General features: G+C 48.4%; 1 protein-coding gene across 1 annotated transcript; it reads right to left on the bottom strand.

The window, feature by feature from the left end:
• Positions 1-4317: 4317 nt before the first annotated feature.
• On the bottom strand, positions 4318-13253 carry NQO1 (NAD(P)H quinone dehydrogenase 1). The gene is made up of 6 exons (XM_004584181.3): positions 13123-13253; positions 8641-8805; positions 8408-8538; positions 6328-6441; positions 5672-5773; positions 4318-4781 (listed from the first exon to the last, which is right to left on the bottom strand). Exons 1-6 carry the CDS (start codon positions 13127-13129, stop codon positions 4476-4478), a joined length of 825 nt encoding a protein of 274 aa, XP_004584238.2. The 5' UTR covers positions 13130-13253; the 3' UTR covers positions 4318-4475.
• Between the last annotated feature and the right edge of the window lie 9023 nt (positions 13254-22276).

The raw sequence follows: 22276 nt of genomic DNA, 5'->3' as shown, positions 1-22276 counted from the left end.
AGCATGAGAACTAGAACCATGGGCAGACCAGGCTGGGCAGGGCTATAGTAACTGTTGGCCTGCATGTGAGCAGGTTGGGGGAAGACCAGGCTGGCATAAGTGACCATACCCACTGTTGCATGCATAAGTCAGAATAAGTGCAGGCTATTTGGGCTTCATCGCAGCAGCACCTGCTGCAGCTGGCAAGTGCTGGAAATGGAGCAAATCCTATTAAGACAGACTGCAGAACCACCTGGAAAGATCAGGGCTGGGAGTCAGATGGGCACCCCTCTGGTGTGCTACAACTCCCACCAGCAAGCATCAGAACCAGGGCTGGGGGTGGGCCTGGATGGACAGGCGGTAGCACCCGCCAGCATAAGTATGTTCTGGATAGTGGGGTCAGTTGGGATGAGCTATGCTGCAGCATCCTTTGGTGTATACAAAAGCCAAATGGGATGTAGGGCAGACTTGACCAATCTGCTGTACACACTGTCATGCACAACAACCAGGGTTAGGGGCTGGCTTGGTGGGGGTTATTGGGGAGCCTATCTGACTGGGGTGCAGTTCCTGCTGATGTGTTGACATTACATGCATACACCTAAATGAGCTGTAATGTATGTGAGAAGACACCAAAAGTTCATAGAATGGCTGCTGTCACTGTGGTGTAGCATGTAAAATTGCTGCCTGCAGGGCCCAGCATAATGCCTCAATGGTTAAATCCTTACCTTGCAAGTGCCAAAATCCCATATCAGCGCTGTTTTGTGTCCCAGCTGCTACACTTCCCATCCAGCTTCTTGTTTGTAGCTTGGGAAAGCAGCCAAGGATGGCCTGAAGCCTGGGAACCCTGCACCCATTGGGATACTCAGAACAAGCTTCTGTCTCCTGGCTTCAGACAGGCCTAGCTCTGGCCATTGTGCCCATTTGGGGAGTGTGCCAATGGATGGAAGATCTGTCTCTCCTTTCTCTTTAAATCTGCTTTTCAAATAAAAGTAAGTCTTAGAAATTTTTTTTTCAAGTACAGGCACATATACAGTACAGAAAATTATAAAGTTTTTTTAGGAAGTTGGAAAGCAAACACACAGCAACATGAGAGTGAACCGTTGAGAGAAGTGGGTGAGGGAAGAGAAGAGACATGGGGACAACCTCATTGCCATCTAGTCCTTGCATCTCAATGTCTCCTTTGGTAAAGTGATGTGATCGCATGAGAGATGTGTGACACTACCATAAAATTTCACATGGTGCTTCATGAATGAATTTGTATGGTGACCCTTCCCCAGGTCCTGAACGAAAAATAAGGCATCCTGGGAAAGGGGTGTTCCGACAGGTAGGAGTAGGACCTTGTGGTTTGTGACCTCCAGCTCAGCTTGCTACATTGCCCCATATCACATTTACTGCCGTTTCCCATAAGAGTGTAAACACCTTGATGGCAGGCACTTCTTTTCTTCAAGATTTATTTTTATTGGAAAGGCAGATATACAGAGAGGAGGAGAGACAGACTGGAAGATCTTCCATCCGCTGATTCACTCCCCATGTGGCCACAACAGCTGGAGCTGAGCCAATCCAAAACCGGGAGTCTGGAGCCTCTTCCGGGTCTCCCACACAGGTGCAGAGTCCCAAAACTTTGAGTTATTCTCAACTGCTTTCCCAGGCCACGAGCAGGGAGCTGCAAGGGAAGTGGGGCTGCCGGGATTAGAACCAGCACACATATGGGATCCTGGTGCATGCAAGGCGATGACTTAAGGTGCTATGCTATCGTGCCAGGCCCCGGTTTGTATTTTTCTTGATTTCTACACTAATCTATTTCCTGGAGCTCTTTGTTCATTTGAAAGGCAAAGAGTGGTCTCCTGTCATCTGGGTCACTCCACAAATGCCCAGGCCAAAAACCCAGGAGCCAAGGACTCAATCCTGGTTTCTGCTGAGTGGCAGGCACTCAGTTACTTGAGCCATCACTGCTGCCTCCCGTGGTCTGCATTAGCAGGAAGCTGGAGTTCCGAGTGCAGCAGAACTCAAACCAAGGCACTTCAGTAATAGGATGTGGCATCCTAACCATTGCACCAAATGCCCTCCGCTTTCCTGGTCCTTTGTTAAGTTCCTGGGAGGATCTGATTTCAGTACAAAGCAGCTCTGTTGAGCAAGTTCTCAAGGCATGAAGCCTGTTGATTGGTGGTCCGTAATCTACTACTGGCTTCTCTGAATCCATTTCCCAGTAGATTCTGCATTTTGCCTGAATGCTGCTGTCCCCAGCATCACTGACAACCAATGAGTGTGGTCTCTTACATAGTTAGATTTTACTAATTTCGTTTGAAGCTTTCAGAAATGTTTGCAAAATTGCCACAAGAGGGCAGTCTTGTCATATTCTATTTGGATTATTAGCCCAAGAGTAGGAAAAATGGCACTAACAGGAATATAAATGCCATAATTGTTCACCAAAGTTAATAAAACTCTGGGTTTACAATTTCTTTTTTAAAAAACGTTTTTTAAAGATTTATTTTTATTAGAGATACATATATAGAGAGGAGGTAAGACAGACAGGAAGATCTTCCTTCCAATGATTTACTCCCCAAGTGGTCGCAACAGCTGGAGCTGAGCTGGTCAGGAGCCAGGAGCCTCTTTTAGGTCTCCCACCCAAGTGCAGGGTCCCAAGACTTTGAGCCGTCCTCAACTGATTTCCCAGGTCACAAGCAAAGAGCTGGATGGGAAGTAAGGCCTCCGGGTTTAGAACCGACAGTCATATGAGATCCCAGTGCATGCAAACCAAAGACTTTAGCCACTAGGCTACCATACAGGGCCCTGGGTTCACAATTTTATCCCAAAATTCTGGGACCAAAGCACAACCTTAAACTTAAAGTCCTCAGTTCAGCAATAATGCAGAAAATAACCTTTCAGAAATACAGACCAGAAATAAGGTTACTGATGGGAGAAGACCATCTTACCTATTGAAGGTACTATTTCTTATCCTGAGCTTATTTCATGTAGCACATACAGGGTGTATATATGTTGGCTTCTTTCTGCAAGCATTAGAAGACAGTGTGGCTATTGTGGTGAAGCAGTTTCAATCATCACTTGTGATGGCTGCACTGTTTTGGAGTGCCTGGTTAAAGTCCCAGCTACTCCATGACTCTGATCTGGTAGGCACAGAAGACAGGGCTAGTACTTTGTGTTCCTGAATGATATACCAGATGGACAATTTCCCTCTCTCACTTTGTGTGTGTGTGTCTGTGTCTGTCTTTCAAATCCATAAATTAAATCTTTTAAAATCAAGATAAGGTAAAGAGACTTTTGCCAAATGTTCGTTTTAGGGTATTCATGTGTGCCATATACAAAAAAAAAAAAAGGCAAGTTGAAGGAAAAATAATATATTAGGTTTATTAGTAAGATTCACTGTAGTAATTGAAACAAATATATATCTGAGGGCCCGGCGGCGTGGCCTAGCGGCTAAAGTCCTCACCTTGAAAGCCCCGGGATCCCATATGGGCGCCGGTTCTAATCCCGGCTGCTCCACTTCCCATCCAGCTCCCTGCTTGTGGCCTGGGAAAGCAGTTGAGGACGGCCCAATGCATTGGGACACTGCACCCGCGTGGGAGACCCGGAAGAGGTTCCAGGTTCCCGGCTTCGGATCGGCGCGCATCGGCCCGTTGCGGCTCACTTGGGGAGTGGATCATCAGACGGAAGATCTTCCTCTCTTTCTCTCCTCTGTATATATCTGGCTGTAATAAAATGAATAAATCTTTAAAAAAAAAAACAAATATATATCTGAAACAAAGCATTAGATATACTAACAACTAAACAAGTCCCTTAGGTCTGACAGATTCATTTCTTTGAGCAATTTCCTTCTGCCATAAACCCCAGAGAGGTAATTAAAACAGATCATTTGGAGGATTTGATGCTGTCTAGTCAAAGTTAATCCTAAAAACTTAGCCCTAAAAAGAAGGACTCCAAAGCATTTTGTATTGGAGTACCTGGTTCAGTTGCCTAGCCCCTGACTTGACTATAGCTTCCTACCAGTACATATGCCAAGAGGCAGCAAGTGATAATTACTCAGCTTCTTGGATCTCCACCACCTTGAGAAATCTGGGTTGAGTTCCCAGCTTCAGGTGTCAGCCTGGCCCAGTCCTGGCTGATGAGACATGTAGAAATTGAATCAGTATCGCTTCTCCGTCTTTTGGCTAAGATCAAGTGTGAACCTGAATCAGTAGATACATTTTCTATACCACCTCTTAAATAGATTTTGATTTTTTTAAAAAGCCAACTGTATAGATAACCTTGAAGAATATTTTCTAGCATCCTTGTATACCTAATATAAATAGCCTCTTGAGCCTAATCAGATTTTGTGTATATGTAATGATTTCATTTAGTAATGAAACTGCAGAATATATAGAGTACCTCTCCTACTCATTAATATGGAATAGGAAAACCCCAAATCTTCAGTCACTAAAGCCTGAAAAAGTAGCCCTTGATTTCATTATGTGTTAAGGAGAAATCAAGTCTTGTGAGTCTTACTTTCTAGCTTTGATCTGGTTGTCAGTTGGGATGGGCTTGCCCAAATGATGGCCCACAGAAAGGCCAACCGTCTTGTTTTTCTGCTCATCCTGCACCTCTTTTTTCATTAAGAACCCTCCCTGGAAGTTTAGGTCAAAAAGGCTGCTTGGAGGAAAATAGAGTGGTGTCTCATCCCAAATGCTCTCCAAGCGTTTCTTCCATCCGTCTAGGATCTGAATTCGGGCATCCTCTGGAGTGTGCCCAATGCTGTATGTCAGTTGAGGTTCTAAGACTTGAAATCCACAGAAATGCAAGATGCCACTCTGGGGAGAAACAAAGCGCAGAGGTAAGTTGCGGAACCAACCCTGTGTCATTGGGACTGCAAAGAACAGAAGTTACAGAGCTGGATTTCCCAACAAGACTCCAGGAGGGAGCCCTGGGCTCCCGGCGGGGTGGGGGGGGTCGGGTCACAGCTGTATTCTCTCGCCTCTGTATCACCTTCTGCCCTCTACCTGGCTGTTGCCTATTTTAGACTATTCAGCAGGGCTCTTCTGAAACTGAATAACACCTTGAAACTGTGCCAACTTGGATTCTCTGCCAAAAGCGCCCGAAGTTATATTCCATCAGGGAGGGAAGGACTCGTGCCAAGGCTCACAGATGTGCATTTCGCTGCCTCTCCACTCTCCAGCCACAGTCTTCATAAATGATGCTTCTCTCTGGCCTCCTCTGCTCCTTTCTCCAGCCCCTTCCTGCGTTCCAGGGGATCATCCTGAGGGATTGGGGCCTACCAAAAATCCCACCTCACATTCGGTTTTGTGCGTCTGCTAGTGGCTGAACTCATCATCATTTCTGTAGTTGTCTCGAATTCTGAGAGTATCGGTGTGACCATCTTGGCCACTTGGAGAAGAGGGGAGGCTGGAGGAAGATATCAGGCCACCATCTGGAGGGAAGCAGGGCCTGAGGCTACCGAATCACCTGTGTTAGTAACTGGGGGAGAAAGGCATTCTCACACATTCACCCCTGTGTGCATTCTGTAACCGCAGGGGCCTGGGAAGACTGACAGGTTGAAGGAAGGCAGCTCCCTGTTGCTCTGCATCACGATGGCCTTCATCAGCGCCCTCAGTTTGCTGTTTATCTGCCGCCTGGAAATTAGGAATCCCACAAAATCCCCAATTCATGAGCTCCTCTGAAAGTGCACTGGGAAATGACATACCTGAATTGGCCAGAGAAGGATATTCATGTCGCCATGGATACCATGGAGAGAGTACATGGAACCGCTGCCACCTGTGGTGATGGAGAGCAGAGTCTTCTTGTTCTGCAAAGAGAACACCAGCTTGGTGACCGTTGCATCTGCTGGGTGAGAGGGCGCCAATGGAGCAGCCCCAGGGAGGGGAACATGGGAGTCTTCTGTGTTTGCTGTTCCTCTTACTTGACCTGAGCTCCCCCAGGCTACAGAGGAAGACTTGGCACAAGCAGCTGACCACTTGGTCCACAGACAGGAACTATGGGCAGGTCTAGGCCTCATCCCTGCCCATAGCCAGTCACAGTCATCAACAGCAGTGTTGAGTGCCAGCTGCCAAGCTAGAGCTAGCTGTGTATCATTGGTTTCTATTTCTCCTGCTGCTGGACACGGAGTTGGATGAGACCTGTGTAAGAAGGGGGCTGGCATTGTGGTGCAGCGCATTAAGCCGCAAGTGGCATCCCCTGCCTGAATTCCAGATTGAGTCCGCACTCCTCTGGTTCCAATCCAGCTCCGTGCTAGTGCTCAGAACAAATTCCAGTCCTGTCATCTATGAAAACTAGCTCACATCCCTCTCTCAGCGGACCCACAGCCCCATCTTAGTACAGAATCTAGAAATGTCCACCTACCTGGAAGGGTCCTTTTTCATACATGGCACCATATGAGTAGGCAAACTCCCCAATGAGCACGCGCTCAAACCACCCTTTCAGAATGGCAGGGATGCCAAACCATTGCAGTGGGAACTGTGGGACAGAAGACAGCAGAGGAGTCAGGGGGCGGGGGAGCACCCCAGCACAGAAACACAAGCAATATCCTGGCCCGCTGCCCTGGATGTCACCATTGGGGGGAGGGGATCTTTTTTTCTGGCCCTTTGACAATCCTGTAGAAGGAACTAACTCACTGGAGAGGAAAGGATTGTCTAACCAGTGTGGCACCCCTGTGTCCAAATACAAATATAGGCTGGGGCCCGGCGGCGTGGCCTAGTGGCTAAAGTCCTTGCCTTGAACGCACCGCCAGGATCCCATATGGGCGCCAGTTCTAATCCCAGCAGCTCCACTTCCCATCCAGCTCTCTGCTTGTGGCATGGGAAAGCAGCTGAAAACAGCCCAAAGCCTTAAAACCCTGCATCCGTGTGGGAGACCTGGAGAATGTTCCTGGCTCCTGGCTTCAGATCAGCTCAGCACCACCCGTTGCGGCTCACTTGGGGAGTGAATCATTGCATGGACAATCTTCCTCTCTGTCTCTCCTCCTCTTTGTATATCTGCCTTTCCAATAAACACACACACACACACACACACACAAATATAGGCTGGTTCTGAATAAAGCCACATGCAAATAAGATTGGTTTGATGAAGTCACATTTGGCAGAAAATTTTAAGTAAGAAGGCATACAGATGAGATGTGCTTCAGTGTGTAGTGCCCAAAGCAAGATTTTTCTCAAGAGTGTGGGATCAGAAGTCTGTCTCCTGTGCTCATGGAGGTAACACTGTATCATTTACAGTGGATAAAAGTGCAGAGAGATGGCTCTGTGGGACTAGGCTTTATCTCCCAGAAGGAAGTCTTGCTTGATCTCTTGTCCTCGTGAAAGCAGGAGAAAGCTCACGTCGGTCCTCCTGCTCCTCCTGATTTTTAGACACAACAGTTGGGAGCAAGACAAAGCAAGCCTCTGCGGGACCTAACAGCTCTCTCCACATCAGATGGATAGAGAAGAGACACAGGCTGGAGCATGATGCTCCTTCTCGCCCCAAGTCTGCCACTGCCTTGATGCCTTTGCCACATGTCCTCCTAGCTTTTGGGGGGTCTCGCTTACCTCATCTCTATGTCAAAGAGGATCCTGGCAGCTTCTCACACTCCCCTGACTGTGGCTCTCCAGCTGTGAGAGGCCCTATTTGCATAGGCAGGGCAAGTGTGCCACCTGTACAATCAGCAAGACTTAGTCCCCTGTGATTATTCTACAGTCAGAGCTGAAAGTACAACTGGTAGGCTTGGTGGGGGGGAGCATTCAGCATTTACTCTCCCTCAGTCATTTTTGGGGAAGTGAGAAAATGCAGTAAGGCACTAACCCCTTGTGGACATACTCCTTCCTCAGGACATTTTATCACCATGTGCAAACATCAGTATGTTACAATGATTTTGCAAGAACAAGCCTCTAACTCATCTGCCAAGAAGCTGTTAGAGCACACAGTCCTCAGAGCCTCCACTGCCCTGAATGTGTGCTGTGGGTTTCCAGTATACAACCCACACACGTACACTGACAGGCAAGACAGTGTAGACCTCAGACAGAAGCCACATGGGAAGAACACTAAGGTCCTTTCTCATCTTAAGTTGTGGTGATTCTGACAAGAGGACAGAGCTGCTGCTGCAATGGCTACACCACAGGCCAGAGCCTCATCCACAGGGAAGTCCGTGTCCCCCACATCACTCCACAAACTCTGCAGGACAGATGTGCAGACACCAAGTGTGCTGCAGGAACTCCTGGGAGGAAAGAGTTCAAGGCTTCTTGGCAATTTGGCAGGTACACTGAGACCTGCAAAAAGCCACACAGCCATGTCTACGGTGCCTGTACACCTGGGGCTCCCCATATCTCTGATGGAATTGTCCTTACTTATAGAGAACATGATGAGGTGGGGTTGGGCAGTGACTTTTCTAGGATCCCACAGCTAATCAGGTTGAGGACAACAAAAACTCAGTCATCCCTGACATCTGTACCTGAAATATCACCAGGTCTGCAGCTTGCACCTTCTTCTGCTCAGCCACTATGTCCGGGCTCAGCCGGCCTTCCTTATAGGCCAGAACAGACTCGGGAGCGTACTGGAAGTGCTCAGGGTCCTTCAGCTTTCCTGCAGAGGGGAGACAGAGGCTGGGGCCCAGAGGAACAAGCGTGGGCCATGAACCCACAGGCAAGGAGAGCCATACACAAGTCATGCAAGAGACCCTCGCACCTGTGATGTCCTTCCTGGAAATGATGGGATTGAAGTTCATGGCGTAAAGGTCCGACTCGGCCACCTCCCATCCCTTCCGCTTCAAAACCTCCGCGGCTGCCTCCTTCATAGCATAGTTGAAGGATGTCCTCTCCGAGTGTGCCAAGATGATCAGGGCTTTTCTGACTGTGGACACACAAGGCACATGCACCCAGACTCTTACCCACTAAGTCTCTTTCAGCCGAGATGCTTGGAACCAGAAACCTTTCGGATTAGAGATATTTTTGAGAGGAGAAAAGGACTTTGGAATCTTTAGTACCACCTGATGATGCGCAATCCAAAATGCTGAAAACAACATGTTCCCAAATCCAGAAGTTGTAGAGCATGGTGTCAGCACTCAGGTGAGCCCAGAAGCCTAGACCTCTGACTGGGTCTCCCACGTGGGTGCAGGGGCCCAAGAGCTTGCGCTGTCCGCCACTGCTTTCCCAAGTGCATTAGCAGAGATTACTTGAGCTATATTATTCCCCTTGGTTAACACCACAGGATGTTCTAAGAGAAGGATCACCTGTGACTTTTCCATCCTGCTTAAAAAGCTCCAGAAAACCAAGACCACTGTGATCACCTGAGCACGTGGGAGCTTCCTGGGCCCCTCCCTGATTTTATTACTTGCCCAGGAGGCTCCTCCTGGGTGAAGTTCAGGATGAACCCCAGGGCCCAGAAGCCAAGTGTGTGGACTTTCACAGGCTGGGTCCTGAGTCTCGGCCTGTCTCAGGGTCAGGGGAGTTGGTGCTTGTTGATGACAGAAGTGCCCCAGAAGTGATTTACTTGTTTTGCATGGGCTGGCCTGGGGGGAAAGGAGAGGGACCCTTACCTGCGGTTGCTTCCACAAATATACTCCCCTGTTTTCTTGACTGTGTGAAGAAATGCGGCAGGGGGGAATGGAGCCTGTGAAGTTGCAGCTGTGTTCCGTTGTGGTTGACCTTTGCTGTCGACTTTTTTTTTTCTACCAGCATTACAAATACCTCCTAACAATAAGCAGATAGAGGTTCCAGGCCACAGCTTGTTCTTAAGGAGCTCACCACAGCCCTGTAGGTATGCCTATGACCTTGACGGGGGAATGTGAGGCACAGGCAGGAACAGGACATTTGCCATGAAGTGTAGCCCACGAAAGCCCAGCACAACTCAAAAGACAAATGGCAGCTAATAACACTGCTGTTCAGTGGACACAATGCGTGGAGTTCATTTGCTGGAGGTAAGGAGGACCTGGGAAGACTCGTGGCCTAAAGTCCTAACTGCAGCCCTCATTTTCCCGTCATCCTTCATGGACACAAATTACTTTCCTGGACCTGGAGGGTTTGTGTCCTCACTTCCTGCCCCCTAAGTGGCAGCCTTGCCTAGGACAGCACAGATCTTCTCAGAATGTACCCCCAGAGAAGCACGGGTAGCTACTTTGGGATGAGGTGACAAGAGTGAGGCAGAGACAGCAGGAACCAGGTACCAAGGAGACCAGGCTTAAGCGGCAGGGTGGCCCTCTAGCCATCAGTGGGATTGTGCTTAGGACTTCAAATTTGTTGGTTTTGGGGGGTGTTGTGCTTTGTTGAAAGAGAGCGAGACAGAGTCGCTTTCTGCTGGTTCACTCCCTAGATGTCTGCTAGGGTTCAGGCCAGTGTAGAACCCCGTGGGCGGGACCTCAATCCAGGTATCCCATATGGGTAGCCTTCACCTGCTGCCTTCCAGAGTCTGTCTGCTTTGCCAGGAAGTTGTACTGGGGAACCAGAGCTAGGAATCGAATCCCTGTTTGCCAATATGCACAAACAAATGCCCCACATTCGGGTAACCTCAGGATTTGTTTGGCTGGTAGAGCAAAAGCTGATTCTACAAGAACCTGATCATCCCTCTTCCCTCATGACCACCCCTTTTTTGTATTTAATCTACACAAACACAAAGAGCTTCTCAAAGCTCATGGACCTGGGAATGCAGTAGAGGATGGCCCAAGGCCTTCGGACCCTTCACCCACGTGGGAGACCCAGAGGAAGCTACTGGCTCCTGGCTTCAGATCGGTTCCAGACGCTGCGGCCGCTTGGGGAGTGAATCAGTCAATGGAAGATGTTTTTTTCTGTATCTCCTCCTCTATATATATTTGCCTTTCCAATAAAAAAGTAAGTATGTTTAAAAGATGTATTATATTTTTGGAATAAAAAATAATATAAATATTTAATAAAAGATTAAAAACTCTTTAAAAAAAGATTTATTATTTTATTGAAAAGACAGATATACAGAGAGGAGAGACAGAGAGAAAGATCATCTTCTGTTGATTCACTCCCCAAGCGGCTGCAATGGCTGGTGCCGGCTGAGTTGATCTTCACGAAGCCAGGAGCCCAAAACCTCTTTCAGGTCTCCCACATAAGGGCAGAGTCCCAAGGGTTTGGGCTGTCCACAGTTGCTCTTCCAGCCCACAAGCAGAGAGCAGGATGGGAAGCAGGGCTGCTGGGATTAGAACCATCACCCATATGGGATCCTAGCAAGTGCATGGCAAGAACTTTAGCTGCTCGGCTACTGCACTAGCCCCCCTCCAAAAGCTCATGGAAATAACGAGATGGGTGTGGAGCCTTGTGGTGGTGTGGGTTAAGCCACTGCTTGGGACACATACATCCCTTTCCAGGGTGTGTGGCTGTTCTGTCAAGTCCAGCTTTCTGTTGATGTGTCTGTGAAGCAGCAGAGGATGACCCAGGTACTTGGGCTGCTGCCAGCCCTGCAGGAAACTGGATGAAGTTCTCCATCTCTGGCTTTGAGCAGGCCCAGCTATCGTGGGCATCTGGAGAGTCAGGCAGCAGATACAAGAGATTCTCTCCTGTCTCGCTCTGTCTTTCAAGTAAATAAAAGCTTGGTTGGGGTTTCTGTTTATCCTTGTTTTAAGAGTAAATTTATTTTGGTGCACAGATACTGGAAATCCATGCATCATTTTTTGTTACATGCATTTTCATGAACTTCTGGAAAAATTCCCTAATGGTTCTTACCCTAATGTTGGAGGGGCAGCTGCTGGTGCCCCACCAAGGCAGGTGAAGAGTGATACAAAGCAGGGGTCCCTCCTCTCACATTTCTTGGTCTACCTCAGTTTGAAAGTCTCACACAGAAAATTCTAGCAACAAACAAACTTATGCCCTTTAGATAACTTTTCAAACAGTGTGTTGTGAGAATTGTTGTATCTGTTGTTCATCCTATGCTGTGTCTGCTTTATAAATTATTTATTGAAGGGATGTAGGTATAGGAAAAGCTGGTACGTGTAAAATTCAGTACCATCTACAAGCTGCGGTCTTGGATTGTATCGGGATGGGGAGAATGGGGAATGGGGAAGAGGGAGGGGTAGCAGCAACCATGCCTGTCCAGTGAGCTCTGAGAGTCCCTCCCTGCAGCTCTGCCAGCAACCCCTGGGCTCCAAGCCCTTGGCTCAGATTCTGACAACTGCAATCTTAGCAAAAGGAGGTTCTGTGTGTGCTACTTTGTGTTTTCAAAGGCTGACCTAGGATTCCCAAGCAGGAAGTTGAAAAATCTGTGGAGCTTTGCTCCAGACAAGGGGGTGCTTTCCAATCTCAATGCTGTCCCTCTCAGGGTGTATATCTGTAGGAACCCTCCTTCCTCTCCCCGGGGAACTGCAGGTGTTGCACAAGGTTCGGAACACCTTAGAAGCTGGCCATTTGGGCATCAGACAGAGTGGGGACGGTGGATCCTCTCCAAGAATCATGTTGCCGGGGCCCAGCAGGGTGGTCTAGCGGCTAAAGTCCTCGCCTTGAACGCGCCCGGATCCCATATGGGCACCAGTTCTATTCCTGGCAGCTCCACTTCCCATCCAGCTCCCTGCTTGTGGCCTGGGAAGGCAGTCGAGGACGGCCCAAAGCTTTGGGACCCTGCACCCGTGTGGGAGACCCAGAAGAGGTTCCTGATTCCCGGCTTCGGATCAGTGCAGCACCGGCCATTGCGGTCACTTGGGGAGTGAATCATCGGACGGAGGATCTTCCTCTCTGTCTCTCCTCCTCTCTATATATCTGATTTTGTAATAAAAATAAATAAATCTTAAAAAAAAAAAAAGAATCATGTTGCCAAGTGCCACCTGGCTCCCTACCTCCCGCTTGCCTCCAGCAGGAGGGAGGATGGCAGCCAGGAACCCGCACTGTGAAGCGTGGCCATCGATTTCCCCTGTCAGCCACCCCCTCCAAAATACTTTCAATACTCTGAGGCTGAGCAGGGCGTACCCAGTGCACCAGATTTGTCCTGTGGGGATCCGCTCGCAGTTTGTCTGGAAGGCAGATTTTGGCCTCCGAAGTTCCAAGTCTCTCTGAAACCCTCTCCCGAGTTCCTGAAGGTCAGGAGAGGAGGGATCTTGTCACCCTAAGACAGAACTAAAACCACTCCTCCCCCAACTCTGGTCAAGGCTTCTCTAGGGACCCTAACCTCTCTACTTGGGTTTTCAGCTAAGGAAGGAAACTCCAGACCCAGAGTACTCACCCGCCATGGCTCCCACGGCACCGTGCAGAGATGGAGCTGACTGACTGGGCAGCTGGTTGCCAGGGCGACCCTGGCCTCAGCAAGGTAACTGGCGGAGCAGGCGCGCTGACTGCCACCGGAAACTGCTCAGCGCAACTGGCCCAGCACCGACGTCTTTATACCCAGGAGCCAGCGAGGGCGGCGCCAAGGTCTGCCGGCTGGGGTTAGGGAGGGGGAAGACGGAGTTGGGGGTACCCTTGAACACGAAAGTTAGGGTGTCCAGCAGGGGTAGGGAGGCAAGGGGTGGAAGCCATCTGTCTCTGATTCTGAAACCCCCTGGGATGCAAGCAAAGTTCTGGATAGTGTCTGAGGGTCTAGGATCACACCCATTGGACCTGGCCCAGCGAAACCTCTGCCCCACAAGGCCAGGCTGTAGACTCCTGACTCGGAGCCCAGATTCTGCTGAATCACCATGACTGTAGATTAGGGAGGCTGTTGGAGGGAAGCAGGAATATTGTTCATTTTATTTTGTTTTCATTCTTTGTTGAAATGAGCTTATATTTCCCCTGTATGGTTTGCGTTCTGTACTTGGAGGGCCCATGGCACACTCTTCCTAGTGGCATGCCCTGAGGGTCGTACCTGCCCCTCCTGGCCACCTAATTAGTTTCACTTCCCAGGCACTAAGGCAAGACTGGGCCAGGAGCCAGTGGTCATGGGGAAGCTTTAAGGAACAGCCAAGACCACGACCAATGAAAGCAGATTTACTTTGCACAGAAGTCCCATGCAGGGGTATGACACAGAGCAGCCCCAAAGTTTTGAATCTCTGCAGTGAAAGTTCCAGTAAAATCCTTCAGGATGTAGGGGAGACTTATTACGTAAGAGAGACAGAAAAGGAAGTGGATCTTTAAAGTGACAGCCAACAGAAGAATTTCAAATGCAGGAAGGGAGAGGAACTGCAGAAAAGGAGATAAAGGAGTTTCCACGTGCCCACAGTGCCTGCGGCTGGATGCTCCAGGACTGGAGCCACAAGCTGGAAACTCAGCCCAGGTCTCTTACTTGGGGGCAAAGAACCCTAATACCTGAGCTGCCACAAGCTGCCTCTTAGGGCTGCATTGGCAGAAAGCTGAAACTGGAGCCTGGTGTGGAGCTCACGGTGCTGGCAGTGCCAGCTGTGTATCCAATTCCAGCCTCTGGCTATTGAGCACTCTGGAAGTTAGTAAATGGTGGCTTACATATCTGGCCCCTCCACCCTCATGGGAGAGCTGGATAGAGTTCCAGGCTACTGGCTTCAACCTACCCCTGCTCTGGCTGTTGCAGACATTTGGGGAATGGACCATGGATAACAGATCTTTCTTTCTCTCTGACTTTGAAATTAAACAAACTTTTTTTTTTTTTTAATGTCAGACAGAGGCAGGGAGCAGCTATAGTTTTTTTTTTTTTTTAAAGATTTATCTATTTTATTACAAAGTCAGATATACAGAGAGGAGGAGAGACAGAGAGGAAGATCTTCCGTCCGATGATTCACTCCCCAAGTGAGCCGCAACGGGCCGGTGCGCACCGATCCGAAGCCGGGAACCTGGAACCTCTTCCGGGTCTCCCTTGTGGGTGCAGTGTCCCAATGCTTTGGGCCGTCCTCGACTGCTTTCCCAGGCCACAAGCTAGGAGCTGGATGGGAAGTGGAGCTGCCAGGATTAGAACCGGCGCCTATATGGGATCCCGGGCGCGTTCAAGGCGAGGACTTTAGCCGCTAGGCCACACCACCAGGCCCGCAGCTGTAGTTTTAAGGAGGCTGCGGGTGGTGACATAGATGAAAGCAGACAGCTCTTAGACAAGGTTTCAGAGTAAAGCAAAGCAGCAGCTGGAAGGGCAGGTGCCAGAGGAGGGTTTATGGCGATTTGTGCTTAGCCTTGGGGCTGGGACATGTGAAACGCCTGTACGCAGGTGACAGCATGGCTGAAGAAGTGAAAACACAGAGCCAAAGGGATGATTGGCAGAGGAAGGGCTGGGCTCAGGCAACAGAAGGGACCTTCTTCCTGCTGGAGGAAAGACTTGGCCGGGATGCAGGTGACCACGGAGGTTTGGAGGACTTGGTGGCAGAATGTTAGAGACAGTTCTTCATCTGATGACTTTTTGTTTCTTCCTTGTTTAGTTGAAGGTCAGATCATTGACTGCCCGGGAAGGTTTGGTGATTGACACCCAGAGTAGAGATGAGTGGTTGCAATGAATTTGGCCAATGGCAGAGGTTATGGGCACAGAGGTCGGGGCAGGCCTGGTAGGTTAGTGGGTCAAGTTATGCAAGTTGGACCCAGCGGCGTGGCCTAGCGGCTAAAGTCCTCGCCTTGAACGTGCCAGGATCCCATATGGGTGCCAGTTCTAGCCCCAGCAGCTCCACTTCCCATCCAGCTCAGCACCAGCCATTGGCACAGCACCGGCCGTTGTGCTCACTTAGGGAGTGAATCATCGGATGGAAAATCTTCCTCTCTGTCTCTCCTCCTTTCTGTATATCTGACTTTGTAATGAAAAATAAAATAAATCTTTTAAAAAAACAAAAACAAAAAAAGTTAAGCAAGTTGCCACTAGCCTTACCAGCATCCCCCATGAGCCTGCTGTTTTGAATCCCAACAATTCTGCTTCTGATCCGGCTCCCTGCTAATGTACCTCAGGAGCAGCAGATGTTCAAATGCTTGAGTTTCTACCAGACCTGAAAGGAGTTTATGGTTCTGATCTGGTACAGTCCTAACTGTTAAGAGCATTAAGAGAGAGAACCAGTTAGAAGATTTTCTTTCTCTCTCTCCTTTATCCTTTCCCCACTTTACAAGTAAGTAAATCTTAAAGCCAAAAATTGGAGCAATGGGAGGTGAAACAAGGGCAGCAAAATGCTGTTGAGGATTGAAACTGCCTGCAGGGGACATGGACGTCCCCTGCAGTTCTAAACTTTGTGTGAGTTTGAAATTGTCCATTATTAAAAATTTTTACAAAAATGAAAAAGGTTTAAATAAACTTTTACTTTCAAATAGTTCAAGATTTATAGAAAAGTTTACATAAGCCTTTATCAAATCTAAGGAAGGAATTACAAATTGAAGTTCATTCAGTCTTGGTTTGCTCATATATAAAGAATCTGAACTTCATCTGTTTAATTTTTAATCATTAACTTGGTTTATTTGGAACATACAGAGGGGCCTGGAGCAATAGCATAGCAGTTAAAGTCCTCGCCTTGAACGTGCCCGGATCCCATATAGGCGCTGGTTCTAATCCCGGCAGCTCCACTTCCCATCCAATTCCCTGCTTGTGGCCTGGAAAAGCAGTGGAGGACAGACCAACGCCTTGGGACCCTGCACCCGTGTGGGAGACCCGGAAGAAGCTTCTGGCTGCTGGCTTTGGATTGGCTCAGCTCCAGCTCTTGCGGCCACTTGAGGAGTGAATCATCGGATGGAAGATCTTCCCATCTGTCTCTCCTCCTCTCTGTATATCTGCCTTTCCAATAAAAATAAATAAAATCTTTTTTAAAAAAGAAACATACATAGAAATCTTCCATCCACTGATTTACTCCCCTACATGCCCACAACAGCCAAGACTGAGCCAGAGAAAGGCCAAAAGTCACAACTCAATCCATATCTCCCACTTGTGTGGCAGGGAGCCAAGTACCTGGTATCTGCACCATCCACCTGCTGCTTTCCAGGGTGCACATTGGCAAGAAGCTGGATAGGAAACAGAGGAGCCAAGATTCCAACTAGGCACTCTGATGTGGTATGTGAGCATTCCAAGTGACTCAACTGCCACCTTAAATAGCCACTCCATTAATGATTCAATTTATTGTTTAAATTGTTAGGTCTTTTTAGTATTAGCTCTTTTCAGTATAAGCTCTTTTAAGTGTACCACCAAAAACCAAAACACTAGAAGCAGCCAGCCACACAATAGATTTTTCGTAGGGTTTTTTTTTTTTTTTTTAGATTATTTTTATTGGAAGGACAGATTTACAGAGAGGAGAAGAGACAGAGGAACATCTTCCGTCCATTGATTCACTCTCCAAGTGATTGCAATGGCCAGAGCTGCTCCAGTCTGAAACCAGGAGCCTCCTCTGGGGCCCCACACAGATGCAGGGTCCCAAGGCTTTGGGCCATCCTCGACTGCTTTCCCAGGGCACAAGCAGGGAGCTGGATGGGAAGCAGGGCAGCCGGCACTCATGTGAGATCCCAGCAAGTGAAAGGTGAGGACTTTACCCACTAGGCTACTGTGCCAGGCCCTTCTTTTCCTATTTATTGTGCTTTTGGTGTTAATATGTAAGAAATCATTTCCTAGGCCAGGATCATGTAAATTTATATTTACAAGGGAATGATGTCAGTAAGTTCATGGAATGTGTGGAGTGGGTATTTTAGTCTAGCAGCTCCGACCGCTGGATCCTGCACTGGAGAACCTGGGTTCAATTCCCAGCAGAGGATCCTGATGCCAGCTTCCTGCCATTACTCATCCTGGGAGGCAGCAGTAATGGTTCTGGTTAGTTGGGTCACTGCCAGCAACAAGGGAGACCTGGATTGTGTCCCAGGCTTTAGACTTTGTCCCCAGCCTCACCCCAGACATTGTAGTTATTTGGAGAGTGGACCAACAGACACAGGAACGTGTTTTCTGTCCGACTAATAAATTTAAAATGTTTAAAAAGATAATTCATGGTAGACTAGTGGCTGAAATCCTCACCTTGCATGCACTGGGATCCCATATAGGTGCTGGTTCGTGTCCTGGCTGCTCCATTTCCCTTCCAGCTCCTTGCTTGTACCCTAGGAGGGCAGTGCAGGATAGCTTAAAGCCGTGGGACTCTGCACCCATGTGGGAGACCCAGAAGAAGCTTCTGGCTCCTGGCTTTGGATTAGCTCAGCTACAGCTCTTGCAGCCACTTGGGGAGTGAACCAGTAGATGGAAGATCTTTTTCTCTGTCTTACCTTCTCTTTATAAATCTGACTTTCCAGAAAAAAATGAATATTAAAAGAAAAAGATAATACAAGCTTTCCATGACCTTCTTGAAAAAACATTTTAAGATTTATTTTATTTTGAAAGTATAGAGAAAGAGAGAGGGGTCTTGTATCTACTGGTTCATTCCTCAGATGGCCGAAATGGCTGGTCTCCCACATGGGCACAGTGGATAAAGCATCTGAGCCACCGTGTGCCACCTTCACAGGCACATCAGGAGGAAGCTGGATCAGAAACAGAGCAGCTGAATAGGATGTTTGCATCACAGGTTGTGGTTTAATCAAATTACAGTACAATGCTGGTCCCTTCTTTATGGTTTCAGCTCCTGTATTTAGGTCTGTATCTACTTAGTGCTGATTTGTACATATATTGTGAGGTAGGGAATAAAAAAATCCCTGCTTTACAAAGAAGCCCTGGCACCAAATGTATTGTGCCTTGTTTGATGCTGACACAATTGGTCACTGGTGCTGTCCAGAAATTGACCCCAGACCACTGGGTTCCATTGGCAGCCCCCACACCTCATTTGCTGCCAGTGCTGGGGGTCAGGGTTCTGGAATCTTGCCATGGTAGGCTGCCAATGCTCTTGTCTCTGAGCCCTGTCGCCTCCTCCATAGAAGTGTGGGTTTGGTCTGCTTTGTCATTTAGGTCCCTTCCAGCACTAGTTGGCTGATAGAACAATCCCCATGGTTCTGTATGAAGCCTGCCTCTGTCCCAGGAGTATAATGTGTCACAGTGTCCCTGGAGCCTTTTCTTGGGCCCCAAGGCCCTGGCCAGGACCTGGAGAGCAGAGTAGGCTTTGTTGATTACCTTCGTTATCTGAAAAAATTTAAAATGGTCGGAATCCTCTTGGGTCACCCCTGCCCTAATGAAGGAAGACAAACAGCCTCGTTAGTCACGGGCCACTTGTGGCGTCCATATGTGTGTTGGGGGATGGGGTGCTTTTCTGCACAGGAGAGGTCCCCAAAGCCCCTTTGCTTTTCTCTGTGCTGCAATGGACTTGGCAGGGGAGTTCCGAGCCATTCTTGGACGTGTCTGGGGAACTGTGTGTCTGTTGTCCTTATTGGTTCCTGTGGCTACCAGTCAGGTGTCCCTGGAGGAAATGTGACCCAGCTTGAAGGTAAAAGACTCTTCTCTTTCTTTTTCTTTTTAAGATTCATGTATTTTTATTGGAAAGGCAGATTTACAGAGAAGAAAGATTTTCTGTCCACTTATTCACTCCCCAAGTGGCCTCAACAGCTGGAGCTGAGTGAAACCAGGAGCCAGGAGCTTCTTCTGGGTCTCCCACATGGGTGAAGGGTCCCAAGGCCTTGGGCCGTTCTTGACTGATTTCCCAGGCCTCAAGCAGGGAGTTGGATGGGAAATGGAGCAAGTGAGGCATGAACCAGTGCCCATATAGGATCCCGGCATGTATAAGGTAAGAATTTAGACACTGAGCCATCACACTGGACCCAAAGATTCTTTTCATAAACCTTGGCTTTGTACACACCAATGTACACACCATCATCTTGAACAATCCATGTTCGACTGAGATTTGTTTTGTAACAGGCTACCTGAATGAGGCATAGAAAATTAATTTAAACAGATTTCTTGAAATGACGGTCATTTGCTGTTGGTATTTTTCATATATTAGTGGCGGGAGACACAATAAACAGATGACTCTCACTGAGACAAAGGAAAAGGTTTATTCACACGTGTGTGGGCTCCAGGTTGCCAAGAACCAAGAGCCCAGAAGAACATTTTAGGCAGTTTTTTTTTTTTTAAGATTTATTTTATTTTTATTATAAAGTCAGATGTACTGAGAGGAGGAGAGATAGAGAGGAAGTGGAGCTGCCGGGATTAGAACCAGCGGCCATATGGGATCAAGGCAAGGACCTTAGCCACTAGGCCACGCTGCCGAGCACTTAGGCAAGTTTTTATACTGTGTTTTTAACAGGGGAGGGTGAGGCAGGGGAGCTTGAGATAGAGCAGTTGCAACGGTTCTCAGGGCAGGGTCGCAGAACATCTACTGCTGCGGTTTTTCTCGGTACAGCGTGGTCAGGGCCACTTCCCGGAACATCCAGCTCCTTGCAAAAAGTACCTGACAGCTCAGGGTGGCAACAGCATTTTAGCAAAACATACATTTTAACACACATTTCAGCAAATTCCATTTTTACATTCCATTACAACAGTATTATGGCAAAACACATATTTAACAAACTTTATTTATTTATTTATTTTTTAAAGATTTTATTATTATTGGAAAGCCAGATATACACAGAGGAGGAGAGACAGAGAGGAAGATCTTCTGTCCAATGATTCACTCCCCAGGTGAGCCACAACGGGCCGGTGCGCGCCGATCCGAAGCTGGGAACCTGGAACCTCTTCCGGGTCTCCCACGCGGGTGCAGTGTCCCAATGCATTGGGCCGTCCTCAACTGCCTTCCCAGGCCACAAGCAGGGAACTGGATGGAAAGTGGAGCTGCCGGGATTAGAACCGGCGCCCATAGGGGATCCCGGGGCTTTCAAGGCGAGGATTTTAGCCGCTAGGCCATGCCGCCGGGCCCAACAAACTTTATTTCTACAATATGTTTACTTATCAATTAGAAAGCTGAAGTGACAGAGAAATCTGCCCTCTACTGGTTCAGGGTCCAAACACCTGCAGTCGCTGGGGTTGATCTAGCCAGGAGCTTGGAATTCCATCCAGGTCTCCCAGATGGAGAGCAGGGATTCAAGTATCTGTCATCTGCTGCCTTCCTAGGCACGTTAGAAGGAGGCTGATGGGAAACTGGGTAGTTGGGACTCAGCTCAGCACTCTGACACGGATTGTGGGCAGCTCAATCTACTGTGCTGCCTACTCAGTGAAATTCCATTCACTGCTTGTGAAGAAATTTTCCTGTTACAAATCCAGCTGTGGCAGCAGATCATAAAAGTTAAAGTACAGGAGTGGTGGGGGTAGTGTTTGGTATATCAAATGCTGATTGAGACACCGGCACTCCCCTCTCAGAGGGCCTGGCTTTGAGTCCTAGCTCCACTTCTGATTCCAGTTTCCTGAACACTCAGCAGATTTCCCAGGTGTGTGAGATCAGCCTATAGTTCCTGACTTCCTGGGTTTTGATCCTGTCCAGCACTGGTTATTGTAGTCATATGCAGGTTGAACCAGCACATGGAAGATCTGTCTGCCTTTCAAATAACAAACTGTGAAAGGGGTGCTGTGGTTGATGCCTGTCCTCTTCATCCCACCAGGTCTTGTTTTCCTGCGGGCACCTAATGCAATGGAGCACTCACTGGCCATATCCAGGAGTAAACTGAAGGAAAAGTTAGAGCAAGGCATTTTTTGCCTCTTGAGAGACTGGTCCGAATCACTTTTTTAATTCTATCATCATTAATTCATTCAAATTTACTATTTGAAAGGCAGACAGACATAAAGAGGGACAGAGATCTTTCATCCACTGACTCAACTCACCAGATGTGCCAGGCCTGTGCAGGAACCTGGGACTCCCTCCATGTCTCCCACATGAGTGGGAGCTTTCCCAGGTACAGTAGCAGGGAGCTGGATCAGAAGCAGAGCAGCTGGGATTTGAACTGTGTTCCAGTGTGGGATGCTTCCACACAGCACAGCTGCCAGGGATCCAGGGATCCAGGCAGAGCCCTGCCACCCTCTGTGACCTGGAGTCAGGCAGCCCTATGTTGGCATTCTTCAGGCTGAGGTGGTTACAGTAGCAGGCCCATGTGTGAAAAAGGAACACAGCCTTTTGTTGTTTGAAAGGCAGAGAAACGAAGATCTTCCATTAATCTATTCGTTCGTTCTCCAAGTGCCTGCATAAGTTAGGGCTGGCCAGCGCCAATCTGGGAGCCAGATCCTTGGCATGGGTGGTAGGAACCCAGATCCTTGAGTCACCACTTGTGACCTCCAGGACCTGAATCCAGGTATTCTGATATGGGACATGGGAGTCTTTCCTCCTTCTTTTTCAGAATATTTATTTTAAAGACATAGGAATGCGCTCCAGATCTGCCTTTGTGGGGAGGGGCCCAGCGACCTGGGGCATGCTCTGCCGCCCCTGCCAGGTGATACGCAGGGAGCTGGAGTGGAAGCGGAGCACCCAGGACTCTGAAGCATTAACGTGAGCCTCTTAACCAAGGCCTTGCTCTTCCAAGGGTTTACATTTTTCTTTGTAACCAGACATTTTTGGCATCTGAAATGCTTTGACAGTGACTTAAAAAAAAAAAAGAGGAAA

Source organism: Ochotona princeps, chromosome 16 (genome assembly GCF_030435755.1).
Source record: "Ochotona princeps isolate mOchPri1 chromosome 16, mOchPri1.hap1, whole genome shotgun sequence".
NCBI classification, from domain to species: Eukaryota; Metazoa; Chordata; class Mammalia; order Lagomorpha; family Ochotonidae; genus Ochotona; species Ochotona princeps.
Note: the sequence above shows the minus strand (reverse complement) of the source record. Positions and strands in the feature narration are given on the sequence as shown.

Excerpts from the sequence above, each read along its gene's own strand:
- NQO1 (XM_004584181.3), bottom strand. Across the intron at positions 8,539-8,640 it reads TTCCAGGAAGGACATCACAG|GAAAGCTGAAGGACCCTGAG; the intron begins GTGCGAGGGTCT and ends TCCCCTCTGCAG. Across the intron at positions 4,782-5,671 it reads TCCTTCTCTGGCCAATTCAG|AGTGGCATCTTGCATTTCTG; the intron begins GTATGTCATTTC and ends GTTTCTCCCCAG.